The sequence below is a fragment of the Acartia tonsa genome, chromosome 10, assembly GCF_053477335.1.
Source record: "Acartia tonsa isolate MP-2025a chromosome 10, ASM5347733v1, whole genome shotgun sequence".
Lineage (NCBI taxonomy): Eukaryota > Metazoa > Arthropoda > Copepoda > Calanoida > Acartiidae > Acartia > Acartia tonsa.
Window position 1 is genome coordinate 22,157,933 of NC_137269.1, and position 27,025 is coordinate 22,184,957.

The 27,025-nt window shown below is 30.7% G+C and overlaps 1 protein-coding gene across 5 annotated transcripts in view; it reads left to right on the top strand.

Moving 5' to 3' along the window:
- The window catches only part of LOC145329647 (unconventional myosin-Ia-like), a 104,341-nt gene that overhangs the window by 72,133 nt on the left and 5,183 nt on the right, over positions 1-27,025 (top strand). For all 5 annotated transcript variants that reach the window (XM_080173982.1, XM_080173983.1, XM_080173984.1 and 2 more), the window contains 15 exons: positions 1,086-1,189; positions 2,195-2,296; positions 6,880-7,022; positions 7,906-7,951; positions 8,268-8,362; positions 14,233-14,294; positions 17,928-18,096; positions 18,335-18,471; positions 18,997-19,059; positions 19,481-19,607; positions 21,412-21,618; positions 21,765-21,863; positions 22,944-23,094; positions 25,715-25,846; positions 26,251-26,357. In XM_080173982.1, the coding sequence (XP_080030108.1) occupies positions 1,086-1,189; positions 2,195-2,296; positions 6,880-7,022; positions 7,906-7,951; positions 8,268-8,362; positions 14,233-14,294; positions 17,928-18,096; positions 18,335-18,471; positions 18,997-19,059; positions 19,481-19,607; positions 21,412-21,618; positions 21,765-21,863; positions 22,944-23,094; positions 25,715-25,846; positions 26,251-26,357 (1,744 nt within the window). The remainder of the gene's footprint in view (positions 1-1,085; positions 1,190-2,194; positions 2,297-6,879; positions 7,023-7,905; positions 7,952-8,267; positions 8,363-14,232; positions 14,295-17,927; positions 18,097-18,334; positions 18,472-18,996; positions 19,060-19,480; positions 19,608-21,411; positions 21,619-21,764; positions 21,864-22,943; positions 23,095-25,714; positions 25,847-26,250; positions 26,358-27,025) is intronic.

The window sequence follows — 27,025 nt, forward strand, 5'->3', positions numbered from 1 at the left end:
CTATCCTATTGGTCAAAATTAATTAACTTAAAATGCATTTCCGCTTTTGGATAAAGAATTATACAAAAAACGAATTTTATAAAAAATCCTTAAAATTTGATGCAGATTTCAAATCTCCCCCTAACATTAAAATTCCGGAAAACTTATATGTATATCTTACTGTAGATTTTAATTTAGAATTATATGAAAGCTGTGCTTTACTTGGTGGAACCCTGAAGATTTAGATAATTATAATTTAGATTTATATAAAAGCTGTGATTTACTCTGTCTGTGGACACCCTGTAGGTTTAAACTAATTATGATTTAGAATTATATGAAAGCTATGATTTACTTGGTGGGAACCCTGTAGATTTAAAATAATTATAATTTAGAAATATATTAAAGCTGTGATTTACTTGGTGGGACCCTGTAGATTTAAACTAATTATAATTTAGAATTATATGAAATCTGTGATTTACTTGGTGGGAACCCTGTAGATTTAAAATAATTATAATTTAGAAATATATAAAAGCTGTGATTTACTTGGTGGGACCCTGTAGATTTAAGATAATTATAATTTAGAATTATATGAAAGCTGTGATTTACTTGGTGGAACCCTGTAGATTCAAATAATTATAATTTAGATTTATATAAAAGCTGTGATTTACTCTGTCTGTGGACACCCTGTAGGTTTTAACTAATTATAATTTAGAATTATATGAAAGCTTTGCTTTACTTGGTGGATGGAACCCTGTAGTTTCAAATAATCATAATTTAAATTTATATAATAGCTGTGATTTACTCTGTCTGTGGACACCCTGTAGGTTTTAACCAATTATAATTTAGAATTATATGAAAGCTGTGCTTTACTTGGTGGAACCCTGTAGGTTCAAATAAATATAATTTAGAATTATATGAAAGCTGTGATTTACTCTGTCTGTGGACACCCTGTAGGTTTTAACCAATTATAATTTAGAATTATATGAAAGCTGTGCTTTACTTGGTGGAACCCTGTAGATTCAAATAATTATAATTTAGAATTATATGAAAGCTGTGATTTACTCTGTCTGTGGACACCCTGTAGGTTTTAACTAATTATAATTTAGAATTATATGAAAGCTGTGATTTACTTGGTGGGAACCCTGTAGATTTGAAATCTGCCCTTCTCTCCAGAACAATAAATATCAACTCTGACATTGTCACCTCAGAGGTAAGTCTTCAGTTTTTAAAAGCGAAGCTTTTCTATAATTAGGGTCGGTCCGTCCGTACGTCCGTCCGTCCGTAATGGATAGCTTTTTTCGCTAATTTAGGCATGTTAAAATTGTCCTATTGACTTCAAACTTTGCATGGTGATTCCTGTAGTAGTTAGGTACGATTTAGAAAGCGTAGCAACTCTATAATCATTACCAGAACGTCCGTACGTCCATTTTAAACATGTTGATTTTTTTACATTTTTAACAACAAATTTTTATGTGATTTGATTTTCCGATTGATCTGATTTTTGGTATACTGATTTCTGGGACAACAAAGTACAATATTATCAGCGAAGCAACTCTATAATCAAGTCCTAAAAATGTAAGTATGTCCATAAACATTATTCTGTATCAAGCAGTTTTTCAACAATTTTACTTACAATTTTGCTTCGACATTTATACATTTATATTCTGATTATTCAGTTCTGACACTATACAAGTGTTAGTTTCCGTTTGTCCTACCGTTTCAGTGCTTCGCTTTTATGGATGTTGCCATCCTTGTTGCATATTTTAAAAAAATATTATGGTTTAAAAAATTAAAAATATCAGTTAGAATATTTAAAATAACTATATATTGTAATCTTAGCAAAGCTACTCTATAATTTATTTTCTCTGTCCGTCAGTCAGTCCGTAACCCTATTATGGGCAAATTAGATTTTCTCGGTTGCTATTGAAGCATCTGGTCTATAGATTGTTTTTCGTATGTCATTTTTCGGACATTCTGTATTTCTTAATGTAGCCCGTAAAACGACCCGTTCCATGAGTTTTGCAGCTTGAGAAAATGCTAAATGTAAGGGTCTTGAACTCGTGTCTCCAGATCTATCCACCATTGCAGTAGAATATAGTTTGAAGCAAATATCAAAATACTGTAATTACAATATAGTTAAGACTAGACATATGTTTTACTTAAGACTAAAGAATAGTTCTCATTTACTAGGGTTAACATTAATATTTAATTATAGTTGAGTGCTGTAGAGGCCGCTGATGGTCGTGATAGACTTTGCAGAACTTTATATACAAGATTATTTACTTGGCTAGTTAATACAATTAATCAAGCTATAAAGGTAAATATTATTTACATTATTATTTACTTGGCTAGTTAATAAAACTAATCAAATAATACAGATTATTTACTTATACTTTACACACAAATGGCTTTAAAGGTATTATATATATAAATATATTAACTCAATAAAGATCTGTTTTATGTATTTACATCAAATTAAACTCTCTTGCTTATCGACAGATTTCATAAATTTAAAAACCTACATTGCTTTCATCTAAATTTAGTTTTACACAGTAGAGTGCTTTTACGATAAAGGTTATTATTAAGAATATTTCAAATTATAAAAACAAATATTATGAAAAAATATCTTGTTTTTCATAAATATTACAATCAATGTGAGAGATAAAAAAGAGAGAGGGATAGAAAGAAATAGAAAAGAAGAGAGATGGAGAGAAAAAGAGTTTTCCTGACTTCTTAATGGAATAAATAAATGTCTACCATTAAGATTCTACAAATCTTCTAGCTAAATATTTTAACATTTTCCTCATACTAAAAAAACATGTAATAAATTTTTATATTAAGTCTTTAAGTATTTTTTTCACTTGTAAATATTTAGAATATCTAAAGATCTTAAATCAAACTAAATAAACAATTGTTTTGCTTTCGTCTTATTCACTTTGAATAATTAAATCTGGCACAATTTGTGGTAGTTTTATCACAAAGAATTTTCTGGATACACGTGCGAGGATAGACAAACGGACAGACTAACAATATATATAAAATGACTCAATTTAAAAAAGATTTTCAAAAATTTTGAGGTGTTCTTTTTGATATTAAATAACAAAATTTTGTTAGATTTTAACATTTGGTTTAAATGTTAACTTGTCATTTCAAGCTCCCCTTTTCATCACGCCATTTCACACTGTGCTTAATAATCAAGAAAGTTGGATGCTGCGCCTAAAAGCACTTCTTTACTAAACATGTTTTTTTCTTTTTTAATCAATTTTATGAGAAATAGAACAAGCTATTTGTCACTTTAAATTATTAGCAGCATCTTAGTTTCACATAGTAGTACAATTGAATTCCAAATTCTTTGTCGATTTTATATTGAAATTGCATTTGGAAGGATTTTTATCATAACAAATTAAGTTTTTTAACCCAAAATACAATTTATTTTTGTGTTAGAATTTTCTTTGGGCTTTTTTGTCCATGAGCACAGCTTGTATTTTATAATGATGATTCTGTAGTAAATCATACATTCGTATTCCAGTCCAATATATTCACACCAATAAATCAAACCCTTTCATCTACTGCGTTGATTTACAAAGTCAACATCATCTCACATGTAGATCCTAAGGGATAAGACATTGAACGATAAATTTATGTACGCAACAATTATGATAATCAAAATTACCCATTATGCAGTTGAATAGAACACAGTAATAGTGTCAGACTGATTATGACGTAACAAAAAAAATTAGCCAATGAGAGGCCACTATAAATTTTACCATTGGTCAATAACGGCCTCTCATTGGCTAATTTTTTTTTGTTAATTATTAATGGGTAATTATGATAATCAAAATTACCCATTATGCAGTTGAATAGAACACAGTAATAGTGTCAGACTGATTATGACGTAACAAAAAAAATTAGCCAATGAGAGGCCACTATAAATTTTACCATTGGTCAATAACGGCCTCTCATTGGCTAATTTTTTTTTGTTACGTCATAATCAGTCAGACACTATTACTGTGTTCAGTTGAATACTTTTTATGGATAAGTTTGGACACTACTACTTTATACAGATTAATTTTATATCAACCTCAAAGTATGTAAGCCTACAAATGAGAGAATGTGTTTATAAACATCAGCAGGGCTTATCATAATTACAGTCCAATGTCGCGCCACCTACCATGTCTTAATTTCAAGGGATGTGATTATGGAAGATTATTTAACTTATACCCCCCCCTCCCCTTATTATCAATCCTGTTTTAATGTACTGGATTGAAAAAGAAATATTTTATTTTTCCCTAATCCTTTTATAACTATTTGAACTTTTTACATAACCACAAATACTAAAATTTGTAGGGATAAGGAGATTTTAAAGTTGTATGCCTTTGGAATTAAAATGAGTATAGTTTGTTTTTAGGTCTTTTTTATACGCAAAAATTTAATTGAGTGGGCAAATTTTTTTAAATGCTACGATCTCATCGATTACAGGACTTTCTTGTTTTTACTGTCTTTAAATTCTAATATTCAAATAATATTTGTGAATATGACTATTTGCCAAAAGAAATATACAGATATAAGGATTTTAATCAATATTAATCTTGAAATGTTAAATTATTTTCTTTCCTTGGAATAATAGATAACAAAGATGACATAAAGTAAATAAAAAATAAATGATTTCTCTTAAAAGAAATCTTTGAAAATCTGTCCCCATGTCCTGTGAGACCACTCAACCATTTTTTATCTCTAATATTAGCATTTATTGGTGTGCCTTCTCTCCCACTAAATTAGCCATTAAAATTACTATATAAAGAATATAAAAAATTTATGCTTAGAATAGCCAGAGATCTTTGCAAGACAGTTGCTTTTTACCAAATATTTCTTGAGTAGTGAAACTTCTCCTTAATTCAATTTGTCTGTCTGTCAGTCTGTAAGCCTATGAAAGAAACGTGATTTTCTCGGCTTCTATTAAAGATAGACAGCGGAAATTTTAGTAAATATTCCTGTGCCATATGCTCATCTAATCTATACATTGTTTTGTACATCAATCTGTTAATTGGGGTGCTAGATTGATTTCTCGATAAATCAAATTCATTGGCAAATTTAATGTTCTAACATTATGCTATGTAGTTCTTTTAGAAATTTGTCATTTTACTAATATTATGATTTAATTTAACAATGTCAATATTTTTTATATACAGTATGACCCACGAAAAAGTATTTTTTAGCGTCTGCAGCCCATATTTATAAAAGAATTATTAAAAAATGTATATGTTTTTGTTCTCTATAGATTTCCACATAAGTAGATATAAAATATTTGTTTACCTCCATTAACACCGGAGATTTTCAGAGCTAAAGTTTTGAAAAAGTGACTGAGAAAAAGAATTTGTTTGTTTCTCATAATTTTTGGATGGTTATTTTATGTTTTTCTAGTAACTGAATAATGATATACAAAGAAAAACAAGCTAACTAATTATTTCATTTTTATTCCACCAAAAACTATCAATTTTTAATGGCAAAAAGTACAACTGAATGAATTGATTATTTGCAAATTTTAGGTTATTCATTTACCCCTAATTATGAAAAGGATTAATTATGACAGTTGCTCCGCCCCCTTTTCTGACATCCAATCATTTAATAGGGGGTTAATTAAGCTTTTTAGACTAAAAAATCATTTCATTGTAATTTTATTTTCTTTATAACTTTTTTGTTATTAAAGTTAGGATTATGAAACAAAAACAATTTTCCTGTTATAATCATAAAGATGTATTTGGTTTTTAAATCTAAAACAATTTTGCCTAATAAGTAAGTTTTTTATAAATATCATTAAACTAAAAAGACTCAAAAAATATGTGTAAAAAAATGCTTTTAACTTAAAACCTAAATTTTTTATTTCATTTTTGTATAAAGTTTCTGCTAGTAACAAAAAATAATTTTTACCTTAATTTTGCTAAAAAAAAGTCGTTTCATGTTAAAAGTTACTTTTTGCTCAGTTACTTTTTCAAAACTTTAGCTCTAAAAATCTCAGCTGTTAATTGATGTAAAAAAAAATATTTTTATATCTATTTATGTGGAATCTATAGAGAACAAGGATATATACATTTTTTAATAATTTGTTGATAAATATGGGCTGCAGATGCTAAAAAATACTTTTTCGTGGGTCAATCTGTATTTTTAAACTTCTTTTTTTTATTTCATAAATTGTAAACGATATTTTTATGCGGAATCAAAGACACACCATATATATTTACGAATCATGAATGATAAAAGATGACGGCATTTATCCTGAGAAGAACAACCAAAAACTTTTTTTAATTTAATGGAGTTAAAATAATATTAAACTTAAGTGTGATTGTCTTGTCCATATGAGGCGAGACTTTTATCATGCCTGGTATAAATAGGAGGCATCAAAACTTTAATCAATTAATAGGTTAATACTGTAAAGGTGTTAACAATCATTCATATTGTCATAAGTTTATTTGTATTAAGGCCGAGACTCAAACAACTTAATTTTCAGTCATTCAATGGAATTTTTATAGCAAATCATAAATGGATGGTTAACTTTAGAAATACATAATTGTATATTTCTTAAGTAGCGAAGCTACTCTTTAATTTACTTTGTCTGTCCGTCAGTCAGTCATTTGATAACGCATTTTATCTGCAAGATAGACAGTTTTTTTGTGAAGATTCCCTATATTAATGAGCATTTAATTTGCTATGACCGGCGGTCTGCCAGGCATTTTACTACAATAAAAGAAGATAAAAATACGTAAAAAGGTTTCGTGGTTTTTTCTCCAATATATCTATATTCTTGATTTAACAAATGCTCCTTGCCCGTATTCCTATCCATGATTTTTTTGTGATTTGCTTATAGATGTTATCATCCTTATTATGTAAGTAATATTAATTAAGGTGAAGACACACAAGAAGCACAATACACTCGGCATCCTGGATATCTACGGGTTCGAGGCTTTCGAGACCAACAGCTTTGAGAACTTCATCATAAACTTTGCCAACGAGAAGATACAACAAGTATTTGTAGATTGGACATTTAGGTTAGTACACTTTAAGATTCATTAATGCGAATCTTTCTGAGAAAAATTGCTATTTATACAACAACAACAAAAAAATCCATTGTTTAACCCCCCTAATTTCCACTACCTGGATGTTCATTATAAACCAATAAACTACTGGATTTATTTGTATATAATGTTTAATAGGGTGGGTCGAATTTGGACATTTTTTTTCTGAGGCCAAAGCGGGGATCTGCACTCAATTTATATAGATATAATACACCTCTGGATGATTTAAAATTTATCCTAAGTCTTAAAACCGCTGACGACCAGACATTCAATTGTATAGCTATTTGTAAATGGGAGCAAAAAATTTATTGAATCAGAACGATGGCTTCATGGTGCTCCCTGGAAATGCCTTGAGGAGCTGAGTCAGGAACTTTTGTCCGTTTCAAAAAATCTCGTTCCTAGCCTGAGAAAATTTAAAAAACCTCTACAAATTGTACAATTCTCAATAAACCTTAAAATTTTTTGGTTTTTTAGTGATTTCTAAGGCTAGGAACGAGATATTTTGAAACGGACAAAAGTTCCTGATTCAGCTCCTCAAGGCCTTTCTAGGGAGCACCATGAAGCCATAGTTCTGATTCAAAAAAAATTTGAATGTCGTCTTTGCATACTAATAAGTAATGAATTATATTTTTAAAAGGTCGTGTTCTAAAACTCAATTTTTTAAAATTCTTTTTCGGTCAGAAATGTTTTTAAGGTTAATTTTATCTGTTGCATATCCCCGCTTTGTCTAATTCCGATATGAACCCACCCTAATGTTTAAGGCATATTTGTATCGACCTAGTTAGATATTTAATTTTTTTTAAATAATTAAAAAACAGAAAAAAGGAAATTTGGTGATTTTTCAATTTTTTTTTAGGAGAGAACAACAAGAAATCATTGCTGAAGGTCTTCAATGGTCCCAGGTAATTAGGATCAAAGGAGTTTATTGAGATAAACAGATTGACTTTGGAAATATTCGAAATATTCCACTTTTGTTGCAATGTGGTTTTTAACTAGAAAAATAGTTTTTCCATTTGTCAAAGGCGTATTGTCATAACCTTTTATCTAACAATTCAATAATGTGTATTCTATTGCAACTATCTAAAAAGGCGGTTCTCAAACAGTGCGACTGTATCTGTCTGTCTCTCCCTCACAAAAAAAGGCAGATCTTAGTATTTTCTAATTAACTTTTCAGAATTTTGACTAGAATATATCTACTTATATTATTATTATTTTTAGATTGGTTATTTTTCAAACAGTGTGATATGTAGTTTAATAGAACAGCCTGCCCGAGGAATTCTTCCTCTTCTTGATTCATTGTCAAATAAACTCGGGTAAGTCTTATTTTTAAAAAAAATAATTAAATCCATAGGTAGCGCAAAGCTCATAGATAGCAACAATATGAAAAATGATAAATGGACGGACGTTGATTATTGTGGAGCAGGTTGACAAATGAAATAGAAAATCCCAAAAAATATTCTTGTAAAAAAAACCTTTACTTAATTTATTAAGGAACAGTATTTTTTTATTTCTCCATTTTCCATAATCTTTGATTAATTTTACATAAGATTCCTATGATAATTTTCACTTTCTATATTTGTAATCATCTTTTTATTCATATTATGTAAAACCATAATCATTTCTAACAAGTACAAAAAAATGGAAGCACATTTCAAACAGACATATTTTAAAATGTTCTAACATCCAATATGTTGACATAAAATTTTGATATTTTATATCGATATTTTATATCGATATTTCTTCATTTACTATTTACTATACAAGCGGCTGCGCCCTTATTATCTAGGGGCTCTATATCGAAGGGGAAGCGAAAGGCAGAATGATAGCCTAAAAATATTCAAAGACTGAAATGAAGAAATAAAATAGTCTAAAAACATGCCTGGACTGGAGAACTCAAATCGTTTAGTAGCTATCGAAATCTTAACTTACAGAAAAAAAACTGACTACTTTATTTAATAGGATAATGCTTCTTTAATAATGTTTTTTAAAATTGTTTTTAGTTAATATTATAACACAATAACTATTCATGCTTTTTTTAATGAGTAAAATAAATAAATTCTGTAGTAGCTTGAATATTAATGCTAAAATATTCAAGTGAGCTGTACATTTTTTTCCAATACACTACATAATCATTTTTTTCAAGTGTATCTGTTTTATAACTTGAGTTTGTCTGAACATCTTTAAATAATATACCCATCATCACCGCCAGTTAAACAACTGATTAGTCTCTACTTTTCATGGAACATACATAATGATCCTGTTATGGTTTTTATAACACCCCTTATATATTTATTCAAATCAAGATCAATCTGTAAAAAAAAGCGTAAGAAAGTGTATTACTTCGCTTCTTATGGACTTATTTGTACCTGTTGAGGATAAATAGATTGATTATATTTTTATTCAACAATTTTTATCCCTTAGTCATTCAACATTACATAAATTACATACCAGTATTTTTACCCTTTTTTCCTTATTTTTACAGATTTTTAGTTATATAGTTTTTCTTCAGTTTGTAATATGTAGCCCGAATGTAAATAATGTTAAAAATGTTTGTAGAACGAATAATAATGAATCCCCCAGTTTTAAGCATATAAAGTAGTAAGATTTGTACGACTGATCCTTTCATTAACTTCTGCACTGATTGGACTATCCTTTTTAAGGAAGCTTAGCATATGTATAGGAATGGTTTTATGCTATTTTTTATTTTCAGATTGGCCTTAGGGTGGTTTTTGGATTTTTGCCTTCTTTCTCTGTAGGGGGAGAAAGTCATTAAAAAATCAGCCTCGTGACGTCATAAAAATTTGTTTTTTTGTTTTTTTTCCCACTCTTTCTCTCATCTCCCTCATTTCTATGACGTCACGTGTCTTATTTTTACGTGACTTTCTCCCTCACTTCTACCCTTCTTCCCCATTTTAATACATAGTCCCTAGATGATTAGGCGCAGCCGCTATTTTAAAATAAATGACGTGTTTAAAGATGTTAGTTTGAGTAAATTATTATATCCCTGGGTTTAGAAAGATCTGTAGCTTTTTTTAACTTGATCAAAAATATTTCAAATATCGAATCAGGTTCATTTCAGCTGGATACAAAACCGGTTATGATCCTCTTGAAATATTTATAAGAAGATTCTTTTTAAAGAATGGAACATTAGCGAATATAATTCAAAAGTACAAAATAGTTTCATTAAGAGAATTAAAATTTGCAAAATACTTATGCAATTGTCCCGAAACTTAATTAGGAAGAAACTTATTTTTTTTGGCACAATCTCATCAAATTTATTTTGGGCCAAAAAATCCTCCCCTCTTAAATTTAATTTTTTTAATATTTCAATTGAGATCACCCCTTTAGGACTAATAAACATTAATTTACCTAATCTTCAAAATTGTCAAAGATATAAAAAATTAAAAGGGTTAGTAACAGTTTTTATTTTGAAGAATAATGACTATTTTTTTAATTTATCTATACTTTCACTGCATATTTTGTGCTACGCCTATACACTCTAGGGATGTCTTTTATATATTTGTAAATTTGATATAAAAAAATGTTTGGCACCTTTTTGAAGCTTTTCTAATTAGGCACAGTAGTTACTGGATAATCACACAGATCACCGTACTACTTTATATCTTAGATATCTTTAAATTATACAGAAGGGTCCGTTCCTAGGTAATTGTCTAAAACACATACCTCTTTTAAAAAAAGCCTTATCACTATTTAGCTTAGATATAATTAAATTCTACTATGCTAGAGGCTCCGTCTCTTGCCTCTAGTTAATTGCCCAAAATACAATTATTAAATTGGACGTTAAAGTAGCTAAAATGTACACATAATTATCTGGTAGTTATCTCGGTATGGACTGTTTGTTGGTTAACTTGCAGTGAAGATTGCTTTTAGGCTATTTATAGGGTAATACTTTTGAAAGAAGCAATTTAAACCCTTAATAATTTTTTAACATAATGAAAATTAAAGTCTAAAGAGTCTAGGGGCGCCGCTAATAATATAGTATATTTTACAAAGCAAAATTCTCATTTCAAATAAGTATGCAAATATGTGTAATTTGTACTTACATGTATACTTACATATAAAGCACTTAAAAGTAGAACAGGGTGAATTTTAGTGAAAAACAAGGATGACAACATCCATAAAATCAAAGCACTAAAACGGTATGATAAACGAATACTAACTCTTGTAAAATGCCATAACTGAATATACAAAATATAAATATATAAGTTTTGACAAAATTATACGTAAATTTGTTGCAAAACTTCTTAAATACAGAATACTGTTTAAGGACATACTGACAATTTTAGGACTTGATTATAGAGATTCCTCGCTTATAATATTTTACCTTATTGTAATAGGAATCAATAGTCCAAAAATCAGATCAATCGGATAAAAAATTGTTGTTTAAAAAGTTAAAAATAAAAAATGGACGCACGGACATTTTGGTAACGATTATAGAGTTGCTACGCTTTCTAAATCGTACATAACTACTAAAGGAATCACCATGCAAAGTTGAAATCGATAGGACAATACTATCATGCCTAAATTAACGAAAAAGCTATCCGTCACGGACGGACGTACGGACGGACCTACCCTAATTATAGAAAAGCTTCGCTTTTAAAAATAGCTCTATAATTAATACATGTGTGATCTTCCGTCAGTACGTTTTCTGGCGATCTGACAGTTACTGTAAGAAAGTGTTTCTCTTTTTTGATTCATGGTGCGTTTGAAAAGCCTAAGATTATTTTTAAAAATATTTTGTATGCCTTTTATAATAGGAAGGTATTTTGTAAATTTGGGCATCATTTTTCCATATGACCCTGTATTTAAAAGAGTATATATATAGGGATTTTGTGTAGCATACTACATGTATATTTTCTCTACTCTACTATATGTGTACCTTTAAAAGTATATTTGCGCCTCTGCAAGATTAAATGCTCTAAACTTTGTTGAAGTATCCCCTTGTAAGAAGATTATCTACATACATATTCACAATCACATACACATTATATCCACTCTTTTCTTCATAAGTTGCGCAGCAAGGACAAAATAAAAAAAAATTTCTGCCTGTCATAAAAAGAGGATCTTGTACAATTAAAACAATTAAACAATATAAAAAGGAGACAATACACAATTACTTTGTAAATCATAATTGGGTATTAACTAGCAGTGTCTAAACCTTTCTATTGATAATATTAATATGTTTGGGGTTTACCTCAAAATCTGTTCAATATACAACCCCCCCCCCCCCCCTATAATGAATTACCTGTTTATTAAAATTAGTAAGCAAAATTTCTTCTTTGCCATGGCACCGTAAAAACGTTGAATGTGAATAATAACGGTAGATAACCTGATAAGGTTAAAATTTGATGGTAATATCACCTCTCTAGAATAGGGTTTTTACAAATTAGGGGGTTTAACTTTACAGGTGATTACTATAGTTTCTAGGTATAGAGTAGCTTAAGATATAAAAATATTGCTTGTGTGTGTGTGTGTGTGTGTGTGTATGTGTGTGTGTATTTAGATAGAGGTACTAAGAGTGTATATATCTGTATAATTAAAAGGATTAATACAGGCGTACCATGGAAAAGGGTATATGCAGGGAGGAAGGGAGGGGACAATGGATCGAATATTCAATATTTTAGGGTCTCAAAACATTGGGTACCAGCTTAAAGTGTTCTTGAAGGGTTGACTTTGGGTACTAGCGCACAATTGCCGCGCATTTTCTAATGAATCTAGCAGACAAAACTAAAAAACAAACAATTAACACAATTTCTAGCAGACATTAGCACTTTACAATTTTCTTTAAATTTTCTGGATAAATCTGGTTTTCATGGCCTTTCAGCGAAAACTCTTGAATTGAATTAATTGCCCATTGTCCCCTCCCTTCCCCCCTGGGGTATATAAGAAAGTTAGGGGTTATAAGGTTAAGCTAATGGTAGAAGATTTTATTTATCTTTCATTTACTTGTCATTTATAATCATAATTAAAAATCATTTAATTCTGGAAAAGTAAAATATTGGGAGATTAAGATTATCGACACGGGTGACAACTTGCATAAGTATCGAAGCACAAATAGCAATAACGGAGTAATGGACAAAGTGAGTTGTAAAACAGATGTTCAGTGTCTATTAAAAGATCGAGAGGAAAAGGAAATAAGTATCTTGCAGGCTAATATTGATATTATTAATATGCATGTGTTAATTAATCTGGGACAGTAACTAAATAAAATAAAAATATGTTTTTTATGAACCCTTTTTGATTATGTAATAATTAATATAAGATACTATTTATTTTATCTCATGGTATATATTATGATTATACAAAACCAACTATCTAAAAATCTAGTTAAAATCATTTATTAATAATTTTTGTGCTGCATTTTTATTTAAAAGTTTATTCTCGTTAAGAAAAGAATGTCTAAAGTCATTGATGTGTATTGTAAAGGTAAAGTGTAAATAACCATTAGCTAATGTACCTACAATTAAACAAAGGGAACGATTATCTTGAATATTAGCGAAGCCATATTATCACAATATAAGCGGTGGTAATGTTTTGGTTCTGTTCTTTCTATAATATGATTTGCCAAATCTTATCAAAATCACTGGTATTTTTAGCATTTTGTAGATTTAACGTAATATGCAAGACTTTTAGGCTTGCTTAAGACATATGTCATATGCTTTGGCCCAATTTTCATAATAAGACAGGAATGACATTTTTTAGATTTGATGTACAACAGGTGTATGTAAAAGACAGACAGACACACATACCTAACGAATAGCACCGCTACTAAAAATGTTTTGTACACTTTCTTAGAGGCGAAGAAATGAGAAAGGATTAATTATAAAGAATAATACACAATATAGTATGTATTAGGAAAAACAAATATTTATAAATAATTAGTTTACTTAGTTACGAACACAATGTGCTACGAGACTAAAGAGGTTGAGCGAAATTTTTAATATTATTTTGGATTAAAATCAATGTGGGGGGTGGTCTATTCCCCCCCCCCCCCCTGAGTGGAGCAATTATCCTACAGGGTTACCCTGCACATAATTTAATCAGATCTAAAGTGATACACAGCCGCACAAGAACCCTTGTGGGATCATGCTTATTAGTTAATTCTTTGTTGATAACGATTAAAGTGATTTGATATGCCTAATATTCTTTTTTTTTATTTCAGAGAATCTGCAGTAACGGGTAACATAGCTGACTTTCAAACTGGAGATATTACATTTCTTAAAGGTAAGAAAATATAAGTATTTATTGCTGTAATTTTTGTGGTGAAATTTTTTGGAAAAAAAGGTTGAAAAAGCTTTAAAATATTACTGTAAATTTGTGTTCATGAGACCATAAAAGGTCATAATAGTCATTTAAGATTTATCAAGAGACAATTTGCAAACGAATTAAAAGGTTAAATAGCGACTGAGTTGTGTAATTTTTTTATTGTATTGAATCGACAATACAAACGTTTTTTCGCAAATTTACGTGTCTATTAAAACAAAAGGAACCAAGATGGGAACTTCCATAAAAATGAGGCTAAACAAATAAGACTCACGGATGGACAGTCCGACCATAATTGTATAAAAGCATCGGTACAAAAATTCCAAATAACATATACGTAACAAAACTATAGAATTGGAAAAACTAAAACAAAACTTATTTTGCATTTTTGAGAATTTTTATGTTATTATTTTGGCAGCAGAAAAAAGTTGTTTTTGCCTAAAAACTGCCGAAATATTCCTATGCAACAAGGGAATAGCAAGGTATTATTTGCTGGGTGTATATTCAGCAGGGATCTTAAGGGATACGACAATGGAAAACTAATTGATATACACCCCTGAATTATAAAAAACCAAACTACCCTTTTTTTAAATTAAAATGATTGGTAGAAAACAAATTTGAAAAATAGTCTTAGATGCAAAGTCCCTCAGAAAAATTAACGCATACGAATGAATTTTTGTGCTGTTAACATATCTAAAACCTAAAACTGCAGTCGTTCTGCATTTATTAAAATATGTAGAGTTACATCGTTAGTAAAGGTTTAAGAAAGTAAGGCTAAATCCAAATTTCTTAAAGCTTTAAAGAAGGTTAAGAGTCAGTAATTGTTGTTCTTTTCCTTATTTAAAAAAAAGTCATCCTTGTTCAATTATATAACAGTTACAGTTATATAAAACAGTTTAAATATTTAAATTTTATTCAATGAATTTAAAAATTTATTTTATGATATTGAAAATAGAATTTTGTATTTATTTGAATTTTGATTTATTTAAACTCTATTTTTACAGCTTACTTCAGCAATCATATAATCATTTTTCTATTCGGATAAAAATAACCCACTTTTTTAGCCCTTTAATCAGAGATCTAAAAGGATAAGACAATGGCCAAAAAATTGATGTACATCACCAATCACGATACACTAAATTACCCCTTCTGTAGGTTACAATTAGTAGTTTAAATGTTTGGACACTAAACTTATTGATCCAACCTATTAAAATTCAAAAAAAAAGTCTCCAAAGTTGTTAAGCCAACGAATAAGAAAATGTTATTATAAAACTTTGGGGATTAATGATCGTTAATTTTTCCTATCGATTTAAAACTTTGAGTGATGATTCCTGTAACAGTAAGGAACAATTTATAAAATGTATCAACTCTTTAATCATTACCAAGAAGTCAGTGTAATAATGTTAAACATGCTGACTTTTTAGATAATTTGTCATGATATTGGTGTTGGCATCCTTGTTTACATAATAGCATTGAACCAAGTAACTACCAAGTTTGATAGGGTAGTTGAACTCCGATATTTTTAGTTGTTGTCTCAACGCAGGAGAAAGTTATTAGATACCCTTTTTCCTCAAATTCTAACTACAAATTTTAGCGGTTGGTTTTAGAGCCAAGAACTATTATCTAACGTCTTTAAAATTACTCTGATGCATTGACAGAGTATCGAACACGATATCTAGCAAGAAAAATAAAGTCTACATGGATATTGACTTAAATCATTTAACCTTGAATAAACTCTTTACAGGATTTAAAAGGATAAGGTGCTTCTATCAGGAAAACTGATAAATATGTTTTATAGTTGGAGGGGGGGGGGGGAGGGTTCTGATTTGCAAAAAATATTTAATGAACCAAAAACTTTACCTTAGTAAAATAAATAAAATATTTGATAAAACCTAAAAATACTTAAAGAACAACAAAAGATAGTTTCTCCTTTTTTATATTCTTTTTAAATAGATTAAACCATGTCAATGACGGTAAGAAGCACATTAGAAACGCCACATATGTAGATTTTCTTTGATTTTGAAATAATGGCAGAAATATTTTCTTTTATCCTGCTGCCCTATACCTGGACTGCTAGACTGTTTATTCCTGTGAATTGAATCTTGAGCACAGCTCATTCATAACTTGATAAATTATCTTCCTTCATTCTGCTGGCTTCGTTCCCAGCCTTTAGGGACTTCGGGCAATGGGAAATTTTATGGCTTAAAAACATCTTAAAACAATTATTAGGTAGCACAGTAAACTGTGCGGCTGACTGTGCGTCGTATGTTGTGGCTATACAGTCTTTTGTAAGCCACGCGGCCGAAAGTGGCAGGGCCAGATACATTCGATTTGGCTGCCGAGCCTATAACTATAAAATCATCGAACTGTAAAAAAAAACAGAACAATAATGTCCATAAGTAGCTTAGCAATCAGCATTCTATCAAACAAACAATTAACTGTAAAACTTTAAATAATAATTATTTAGTAAATATATGATGCTTAAATAGTAATAACTCAAAATCGCTATAAACATACAAAAAAATTGGATACTCGGACATAACCCAATTATAGAGAAGTTACACTACTAAAAAACGTACTTTTCAACTTGTTTACACCGAAAGTTGAGTGCATGGCATTCCGGCGTTGCTACAAAAGGTCTAACCATACAAAAGGTCTAACCATACAAAAGGTCTAATTTAAAAAAGGTCTAGCCATACAAAAGGTCTAATGCTACAAATAGTCTAATGCTACAAAATGTCTAAATTACGAAAGTTGACAAAAAACTCTTCTAAAATTTTAGGCAAAATCTACTAAAAGTAAAAATGTAATCCAATGTGGCGATAAAACACAGGAACGAAATTCGAATCCGAAATTTCTTTCTTGAATAACTTAGGGGAATAGTCCCTTTCGTAACATCGCCACATAAGGGGCGATTCGTCGTATTTTTAAAATAGCTTTTTATAGTTTATTTTAGGTTAGGTTAGGTTATATTGGGTTAGGTGATTGCCCCACAGGGTTAGGTAATTGGCCCCGCAGGATCAAAGCCCCCCACAGAGGGCTAGAAATAGGAGAAAAGCTACTGTGAAAAATACGAAGAATCGCCCCATAAGGTGCGATGTTACGAAATGGACTATACCCTAACTTAGTCCAAAGACTAAAATTTAAAATTCCGTCCGATATTTTGTCCAAGGTCTGTTCTGGCTACCCAACGGAATGGTTTCGAACCTGATACAACCTTGCTTAAAAATAATCGACCCTTTCCTCACACAGTAATTTTGTAACATTAGACCTTTTGTAGGGTTAAATCTTTTGTAGTATTAGACCTTTTGTAGCATTAGACCTTTTGTAAATTAGATCTTTTGTAACATTAGACCTTTTGTAGGATTAGATCTTTTGTAGGGTAAGATCATTTTTAAATAAGACCTTTTGTAGGGTTAGATAATTTGTAGCAACGCCTGGTAATCCGTAATTAATCATTTTCTGTCTAAACATACAACATATATAGTCAAAATTTAGAAGATTATATTTTTTAAACAGGTTTAATTTTTTTAACATATTCTGTAGTTCATATAACGTCTTTTATATCTTGTTAAATATATTATTATTTTTCAGAATTGGACGAGAATTTCAGCAGTAATCCACATTATCAAGCTTCCAGTACCTTCCGCCAGACAGATGAGGATATGGGCGGCCAGACGGCTGAGGAGGATGCTGGCGGCCAACAGCAGGATGAGACTGCTGACAACGAACAGGGTAGCCTTGTGCCTTCAGAGGCTTTTAGGTAGATTTTTATTTGTAAAACAATTTATTTATCGCTTTTGGCTGATATTCAAAAATCCAATTAAAAGTCGGCATAGGGTCCCCACAGTTATTTCACCCTTGATCCCTCTATTATTTACTTTAATAGACGAGTAGAAGCTTATGTAATATTCATAAGAGGTTTCCTACCTCTATCTTCAATAGAAGCTAATAAAATCATATTTTCTCTTGACATTAACAATTTTCTTTGTTTCGTGTAGGATAAAGCACTACGCTGGCAGTGTGACCTACTCTGTAGCTGGTTTCCTTAGCAAAAACTGTGATTATCTAGACCCTTCCATCTCTAGAATTATGTTCAACTCTGGACATTCTCTACTCAAGATTTTGTTTCCAGAAGGTAAGGTTTTTGGATAAATTTCAAAATAAGGCAGGGAGGAGATTTTCGTGTGTTTGGGATCAAAATAGCCCCTAAAGGGTGAGGTTTTTTTTCTTAAAGTCTTGTTTGAATTTACTCAGATTAAGATTCCTTTGGGATTGGTTAACCGAAGATTCAGAAAATTTTCTATATTTATGTAATGAAACGTTTAAGGAAGAATGTAAAAACAGATGACATTGCATAGTAATGAAATTTTTCCTGACATAACTTGAAACCTTTTCAACAATTAAATTGCATTACAATCACTTTTACAATTCTGGATATATTCCTTTTTTTCTATATGTGGAATGAAATATCCTACACATATTTGAACTGTGTAATGATTTTTCCAGTCAAAAAATACCCAATGGATTACAACAGGTTACCTGCCATACTGAAAATTATGTATAGTATCGATAAATATAATTGCAGTATGGCCAAGAACTGGTTTTTATCAAACGGGTATAAGTCAAATTTGGAGACCTAATTTGAATCTTTTTATTATAGGAAATTTGAAGAGATGTATACGGCGTAAACCGGTCACACTTGGAACCCAGTTCAAAATATCGCTAGGAAAAATAACTAGATTTTTTTGCCTTTAATTTTGATTTACAAGCAAAGCTATTTTACATTACAAGTCTTTTCTGCGCATAAAAAAAATTAATCTGTTATTGATATCAATAGTAAAAATTAGGGCTCAGCAGCGCCAGCCGCCTGTTAGAAAATCTAAAATAAAATCTGTAATTAGAAAAATCAGCCGAAAGTCAAAACCTTACCTAAATATGACAATCCCTTAAAAAAAATCCAAACGGGATTAAATTTAAAGCTTAGTTTCTGTTGCCTAGCCCTGATTAATATAATGTAATATTTCACAGAAATCAGTAAAACAAAATGTTTTTAAATCTGTTAACACAAAAAAAATTTAATCAGTAACCATAAATTTTCAAAATCTAGGGAGAATGAAACTTTAAAATCTTGTTGTTTTTTGTTATAGGTGCTTTATTCACAAACCTACACTCTAAAACTCCACACTTTGTCCGGTGTATAAAGCCAAATGAAAGCAAGACACCCAGATTATTTGATACTTCATTGGTTCAACATCAGTTCAGATACCTTGGGTAGGTGCAAATCCTATTATATAAAGTAGTAAGCTTTTTTGTCTGTAGCAGAGGATCTCGATAACCGATAGACCGATATGGTTCTCCTTTACAGTGAACCTTCTTACAGGTCCAGGCAGGTTTTTAGTTATTTTGGGGGAGGGTATTTCCACCAAAAAAAAATATCTTTTACTTTTTCTTTTTAAAATTCAAATTGAAAGGGTGGAGAGTCGATTTAAGTGCCCTTAGAGGCTTCTAGGGGCGTAGCCGCTAGTATTTTATATTTCAATGGGATAAATCGGTCAGTGAAATACTTTTAAAGATACTTGAGCTTAGGGTAAGTAATTTAATAATCCATTAAAATTTTTTTAATGCTTTCTCGTCTTTTGTATGGCTCTCCGGACCTCCAAAACAATTATCTCTTTTTAGTTTGAATCAATGATTTTAGTGCCCTCATCCTGTTATGTGATTGTGCCCAGATCCTTTGTAAAGTTGCGTAGCTTTAGTAACTGCGGAACATTTATTGTCTATTAGAGAACAGATCTATAGTATAGATGTATATACAGATAACAACCTCCCTTCCTTTTTCAATGACCGTATTCGTCTGCTACCAAATTATTTTCTGCTATATGGCTGTGCTAATACACACCACACAATTGGTTTATTTTCAATGAACCAATTGAAAGACGTCACATGGACAGTGCAATGGGGAGGTACAGTTATTTAACCCTTTCCCTCTCTAATGTTTTACTCTAATATATTGATTGCCTCAATAATAGAGAAAAACATAACACTCAAAGAAAAGAAGCATTTCTCATATAAATTGTAAAGTAAAATATTGTACAGTATTTAAGTATAGTCTTTATATGATAATCTATTGTGTTAGTTTTGTAAAGGAAAAACTGTAAATGCTGAGGGAGGGTAAATTAAATATAATCACTTTATGTCCTGCTACATTTAACAACAATTTCTGCCCACAAACTTTCAGGGAGGCAGAGGATAATAGACCTTGAATAAAAGTGCATCACTGCATTTCCAAAATTATATACTACCAAAAACATAATTTTATAAATAGGAATTTGGAAAAAAAATCTTGCATTGTTCTATACCTGTATCTCTGATATTCTTTTCTCTCTAAAAGTGAATGATTGTAAAGTAAAAAGTGAATTTAGATATACAACAAAACATATACAATCTTGTCTATAATAAGTAGCGCAGTAAGAATTAACTAGAAATATTTACAATTAAAGAGATAATTAATTATTTTATGTGGTAATTTGAATGAAGTTAGTACGTGTTAGCAGACGGCTGTAAAATAAGATTCAACCAAAAAAACCTTATATTTTAAAAAGTATTTAGATCTTTTTAACTTTTGATTAGCAAGCAAGTTAAAAATTCTGCGTTATCCTTTTAGAATTTTTTTTCAATTTTAAAAATTTGAGTACCCCCCCCCCCCCCCCCCCGACAGAGAACAACTATTTTAGGTTAGGTTAGGTTGTAGGCTAGGGAGCCGAGCGCTGCGGCTAGGCAGGCAAGGGGGCCGAGCGATGAGTCTAGGCAGGCAAGGGGGCCGAGCGATGAGTCTAGGCAGGCAAGGGGGCCGAGCGCTGCGGCTAGGCAGTCTAGGAAGCCGAGCGCTGCGGCCAGAGTTCATAGTTCTGTCGGGAGGTTACTCAAATTTTCAAAATTGAAAAAAAATTCTAAGAGGATATTACCAAAAATTCATATTTTTATCATCCAGCAGGCCCAAACAACTGCCCTTAAATAAAAAGGCCAAACAAAAAGTTACACAACGTTTCAGTATTAATATTTTTTTCTTTTTCAGTGTACTTGAATTCACGCGGCTGCGAAGCGCCGGATTTGTCTTCCACGACACGTACGACCGCTTTCTGTCACGTTACAAGATGTTGTCGCCGCACACCTGGCCGTCCTGGCGAGGCGGCTCACCGGTGGACGGCGTCACTTATATTCTCCGAGAGGTGCCTTTAGCCGCCAGCGAATATGCTTTCGGCAATACTAATATATTTATTAGGTAAATTATTAATTACATATCATAAAGTTTTAAATTAAATGAATAAGTAAATATTGAAACATTTAAACAAAAATAAGATTTTTTAAAGCACGAAAGGAAAGTATTTAAATATAAAACTATCATTGTAATTTCACGTTTTTGTACAGGAAAGTAGAAACAATGGAAAAACTGGAGGACTGGAGGTTGGAGCGGATACAGGACCTGGCAACTTTGATACAGAAAATATGGAAAGGTTATAAAGCCAGGTACGGTTTATGTTTTAAACGTGAGGGTGATTACAAGTACAACCAGCAATAGCTGAAAATTTTACAGAATGGTTTAATCTCTAATAAGTTAAATTTGAAGCTCTCGGTTCGAAAAATATAAATAAAAATTAATTAATAACATTCATTATTATTAGAACAACGTTAAATTTGTAAATTAAGAATTAAATGCTTATTTATGTCTATAATATGATAACCATAGTCCTATAAAAAATACTACCTAACCTACATTAACCAGTTTATGGGAATATACATTAGGGTGGGTCGATTTTGGATATTATTTTTCTGAGGCCAAAGCGGGGATCTGCACTGAATTTATATAGATATAATACACCTCTGGGTGATTTAAAATTTATCCTAAGTCTTAAAACCGCTGACGACCAGACATTCAATTGTATAGCTATTTGTAAATGGGAGTCAAAAATTTATTGAATCAGAACTATGGCTTCATGGTGCTCCCTGGAAATGCCTTGAGGAGCTGAGTCAGGAACTTTTGTCCGTTTTAAAAAATCTCGTTCCTAGCCTGAGAAAATCTAAAAAACCTCTACAAATTGGACAATTCTCAATAAACCTTAAAATTTTTTGGTTTTTTAGTGATTTCTAAGGCTAGGAACGAGATATTTTAAAACGGACAAAAGTTCCTGATTCAGCTCCTCAAGGCCTTTCCAGGGAGCACCATGAAGCCATAGTTCTGATTCAAAAAAATTTTGAATGTCGTCTTTGTATACTAATAAGTAATGAATTATATTTTTAAGTGGTCGTGTTTTAAAAGTCAATTTTTTAAAATTCTTTTTCGGTCAGAAATGTTTTTAAGGTTAATTTTATCTGTTGCATATCCCCGCTTTGTCTAATTCCGATATGAACCCACCCTAATATACATATATATTTTTTTTAAGTATTGCTTCGAAACCGATAAATATCCGCATGATAAGAACCGTTCATTAGTCATCGAATTACGGACAATTATCCACGAATAATAAAATCAAAAGATTAATAATTAATTAAGTTTTGTTCTTCGGGGAAAGTTGTCTATAAAGCGATAAATAACTATTATATACTAAGGCAAAACTGGTGGAAGCTACGTGAAAGTCAGATAGTGATATCCAGCTGTTGGAAACGGTGGAAGGACAAGTCCAACATCCAGGACGTGCAGACTAGAGCGGAGCATGACAGGGCTGCCAGGGTCATACAGAGAGCTTTTAGAACTTGCCAGGTATAATTTTATCTTTGTTTTTAAAGGCCACGTACGCCATAGGGGCATTTTAGTGAAAAAGGGGTAGAGGGTCGATCATGGGTCAATATTTTCTAGAGTTAAATGGTGTTACCTTACCTTAAATTGTTATAAACCTTTCGTGGACCTTTGAAGAACCATATTGGCTCAGCGGTTAGCGAGATACTTTGATACACACAAAGAGACAAACATGCATTATGTTACTTTTATATAAGGATAATTAGGATTGATATCTACGTTTTTTTTTTATACAATTCGTAAAAATATGTACTTGAAAAATAAAGAAAATAATAATAGAAATAGAAAATGTGTTTTGCTGGCTAACCTTCGTTTGAAATGGCTCATTGGTTTTGAAAAATAAAAATAAATAAGGAGCAATAGGAAATCAGAGTTGCAAGCAATCCAAAGCTTTATCTTGGTCAGATTTGCTTCCCTAACTTTGTGCCCACAAATATACACAAAGTAAACAAGCACAATTTCTTCCAAAGGAAGTGCAGTAACCATAAAATGACAAATTTAAAAAAATCGTAGAATGGTAACAAAGTTGTTTGGAAAGGTAGAGCGATGTTTTATATATATTAATTTAAAATGTTTCAGCTACCAAAGGCTGTTTTCATCATGATAAGAATTAATAACTTTTTAATACAATCAAATCAGCATACAGATACAACATAGACTTAAAACTTAAAGTAGCTTTATAGTTTAAAATCCATCTTGAATCATTTTGTTTAAATTGAATTTTTTTTGCAAACATGAGCATTTTTTAAAGCGTGGTTATAAAAATCAAATGGCCTTAAATGTGAAAATAAATGCTTAAAGTAAGAAAGGGAGGAAAGGGAAGGAAAAGAGAAATAGGGGGGAGGGGTTAGGTAAAGCTTTAGATAAAATCCAAGATAGAAATAATTAATCATTTTCTTATACACAGCAATGAAGGAGGTATATCTAACAGGGATAGCACAATAGCGTAAAATAAAATATTTTCCTCCAATTTTAATTTTTTCAATTATGCTTATGTTGATTTGAAGAAAAGATTTGTAGATCAATTTTAAAACATTTCTTAAAGAAGACCTTTTAGAAATGTGACAAAAACTGAATTGAACATTAAAACGGATTAAACTCTAAAACTGATAAAACTCTGTTAAAAGACACAAGATTGTACTTAATTTTAGGGCATAGCATTTCTATAATGCAAAATAAAGCCCACAAATAGTTTTCTTTAGGTACAATATCCATGTTTCTGGGGGGAAAATGGTCCTAACGTTAAAAAATCTGGAAAAGGTCAATTTCCATGAGAATTGACTGTCATTGGTTTTCAATTAATCTATCTAAAGGAAACCTTCAATATAAGGATTTTCACATTAGCTATAAAAAGTATAATATTGAATTGATAGCATTTTGCCAATTTTTGAAGGTCAAAGTAAGGGAATGGTGTAAATAATTTAAATAAAAGTTTTATTCAAAATATTCTAAAAATTTTTTTTTCATCTATAGCTAAAATATGTTACAATATGTTTTAGTTATTAGTTTTAAGCTATTAGGCCAATTTATATGGGCTAATTTATTACAATTTGACTTTATCATAACATTTGATTTATTTACGCGTATATTAAAATACTAGAGGCGGCGTTCTAAAATTATCTCGCTATTGGCTAGATTGAATCTTAATCTTTTTCTTCCATTGGCCTATCTCTGAATATTAATCTTTTTCTTCCATTGTCCAACCACTGAATATCAACCCAACTACAAAAAAGTTACTACACTTAAAGATTTTTTAAAAAGATACTACGACTTTAGTTTCGTTTTTTCATCATTTTTTAGAGATTATATGTCCCTCTCTCTCACTTCCCTTTCCTTCCATCTTTTTTTAAATTTCATTATTTTTATTTAAAACCGTATTTATAATTTTGTCTCTCTTTCTTTAAAATATTTTAGGATCCTAGAATTTTTTTGTTTCAAATTATAGTCCTCAAAGGGTTAAAATATTTAGTTAAATGTTAAATTTTAGTTTAATATCTGAACACATTACAGACGCAGCGCTAGTATCAAATTATTTTAAAACTAAGTTTTCTTTGATTTACTATTTTATAAATTTAAATTTTCTATTTTATGAATAGAAATTTAATACTTTAGTATAATTCAAATAGCAACATTTAATTAAAAAAAAGAATTTATTCTTTATAGAGTAAAATAATGCGTCTTATGGTTATGGTCAATGATAGTTTATTATGGATTTTTGGAGCACTATGAGTATTAAACACTCTACTATTGGAAGACTCGAGCTCATATATAGACGTTTATTTCCTATATAGATCTGTCATGGATCTTGATGCAATAAAGCAAGCCGTTTTATAAAAAAATCTGTCAAAAATAATTCGTAAGGTAAAAAACAAAAAAAGTAATCGCTCATATAGGTATAGAATAAAGAAAAATATGCAATCAGTGGCGTGCACATGATTTTGCCAGAGGTGAATTTAGGAAATAAGGCATCCCAAATTTATATTTTACCCCTCCTTATGCACTTACAAGACGGCTATTTTATCAACTTTTTAAAATTAAAGGAATAGAACTAATTAATGAGAACTATTGATTTCATTAATTTCAGCGGCGACGTTGGTTGTTGTACCTGGCCCACGCGTTGCCTTCCGAGTCTCCGGTCTCCAGGGACTGGCCCCGTCCTCCCCCATCCCTCAGTCAGGCCAGCAACCTTCTCAGAAGGGCTTACCATCGATGGAGGGTAAGTTTTTTTTTGAAGGTTACAGTTTTTACCCAAGCAGCTTATATTGCCTTTAAAAAAATACGTTATACAGTATAAATGACCAATGGTAGGCCAGTATACATTAATCATTTATATTGTATGACGTCATTCTCTAAAGGCTGCTTCTTTTTACCATAGATTTAAAAATAGTTTTAAATGTTTTTCTTCTTTTGTATGCCACCGGGAGCCTCTAAAACATTTGTATTCATAACGTTTGTCTGTTTGTTTTTCCTTTTTTTTAAAATGCGTATAAAAACGTCTATACGTTTCCACTTCTTGTGAGTCATTTAAATAGCTTCGATGTTAAACATCCTAAACTTTGACTTGGTGGCATAGAAAATGAGTCATTGAACAAAAATTAACTTATTTTATTTTTTATTAAGTGTGAGAGGTTTCGTGAGAGATTTGATCAGACCGCGAGAAATAGAATGCGGGAGAAAGTTACTGCCAGTCTAATTTTCAAAGACAAGAAATCATCATATCCAAAAAGGTAAAGCTTCGAAAATGCATTTTTTCACTAAAAAGGTTCCTTAGCATTAAAGATTTATATTAAAAAAATATTTTTCTGGTGTAAAATCAAATATGTATTTGTTATAAAATTTTATCGGAAATTAGGAAAGGAACTAAATGAATGTTTACGGAAGGTGAGAGAATTGACACCTTATCCCTCCCCTGTTATTACTTTCCTATGTAATAGATCATTTATTATTCTGCAAGGACAATTAGTTCTTACACTAGCGAAGTAAAATGTATTATTTTTTTAATGTTGAGTTATGCAACACAGGTTAGATAAAAATTGGCCAAAATTAACAAGTGATTAAAATAGTAGAAAAGCTTCGCCGTAAAAATTAGACTTCTAAAATAAAAAAATTCGGGAATAGTCCCTTTCGTAACATCGCCTTTTGTTATTAAGGGGCGATTCGTCGTATTTTTCAAATGGCTTTTTATAAGTTATTTTAGGTTAGGTTAGGTGATTGCCCCACAGGATTAGGTAATTGGCCCCGCAGGGTTAGAGCCCCCCGCAGGGGCTAGAAATAGAAGAAAAGCTACTTTGAAAAATATGAAGAATCGCCCCATAAGGTGCGATGTTACGAAAGGGACTATACCCAAAAATTCTTCATAGAAAAATAGTCTCTAATAAAAATAAAAAACCTTTAG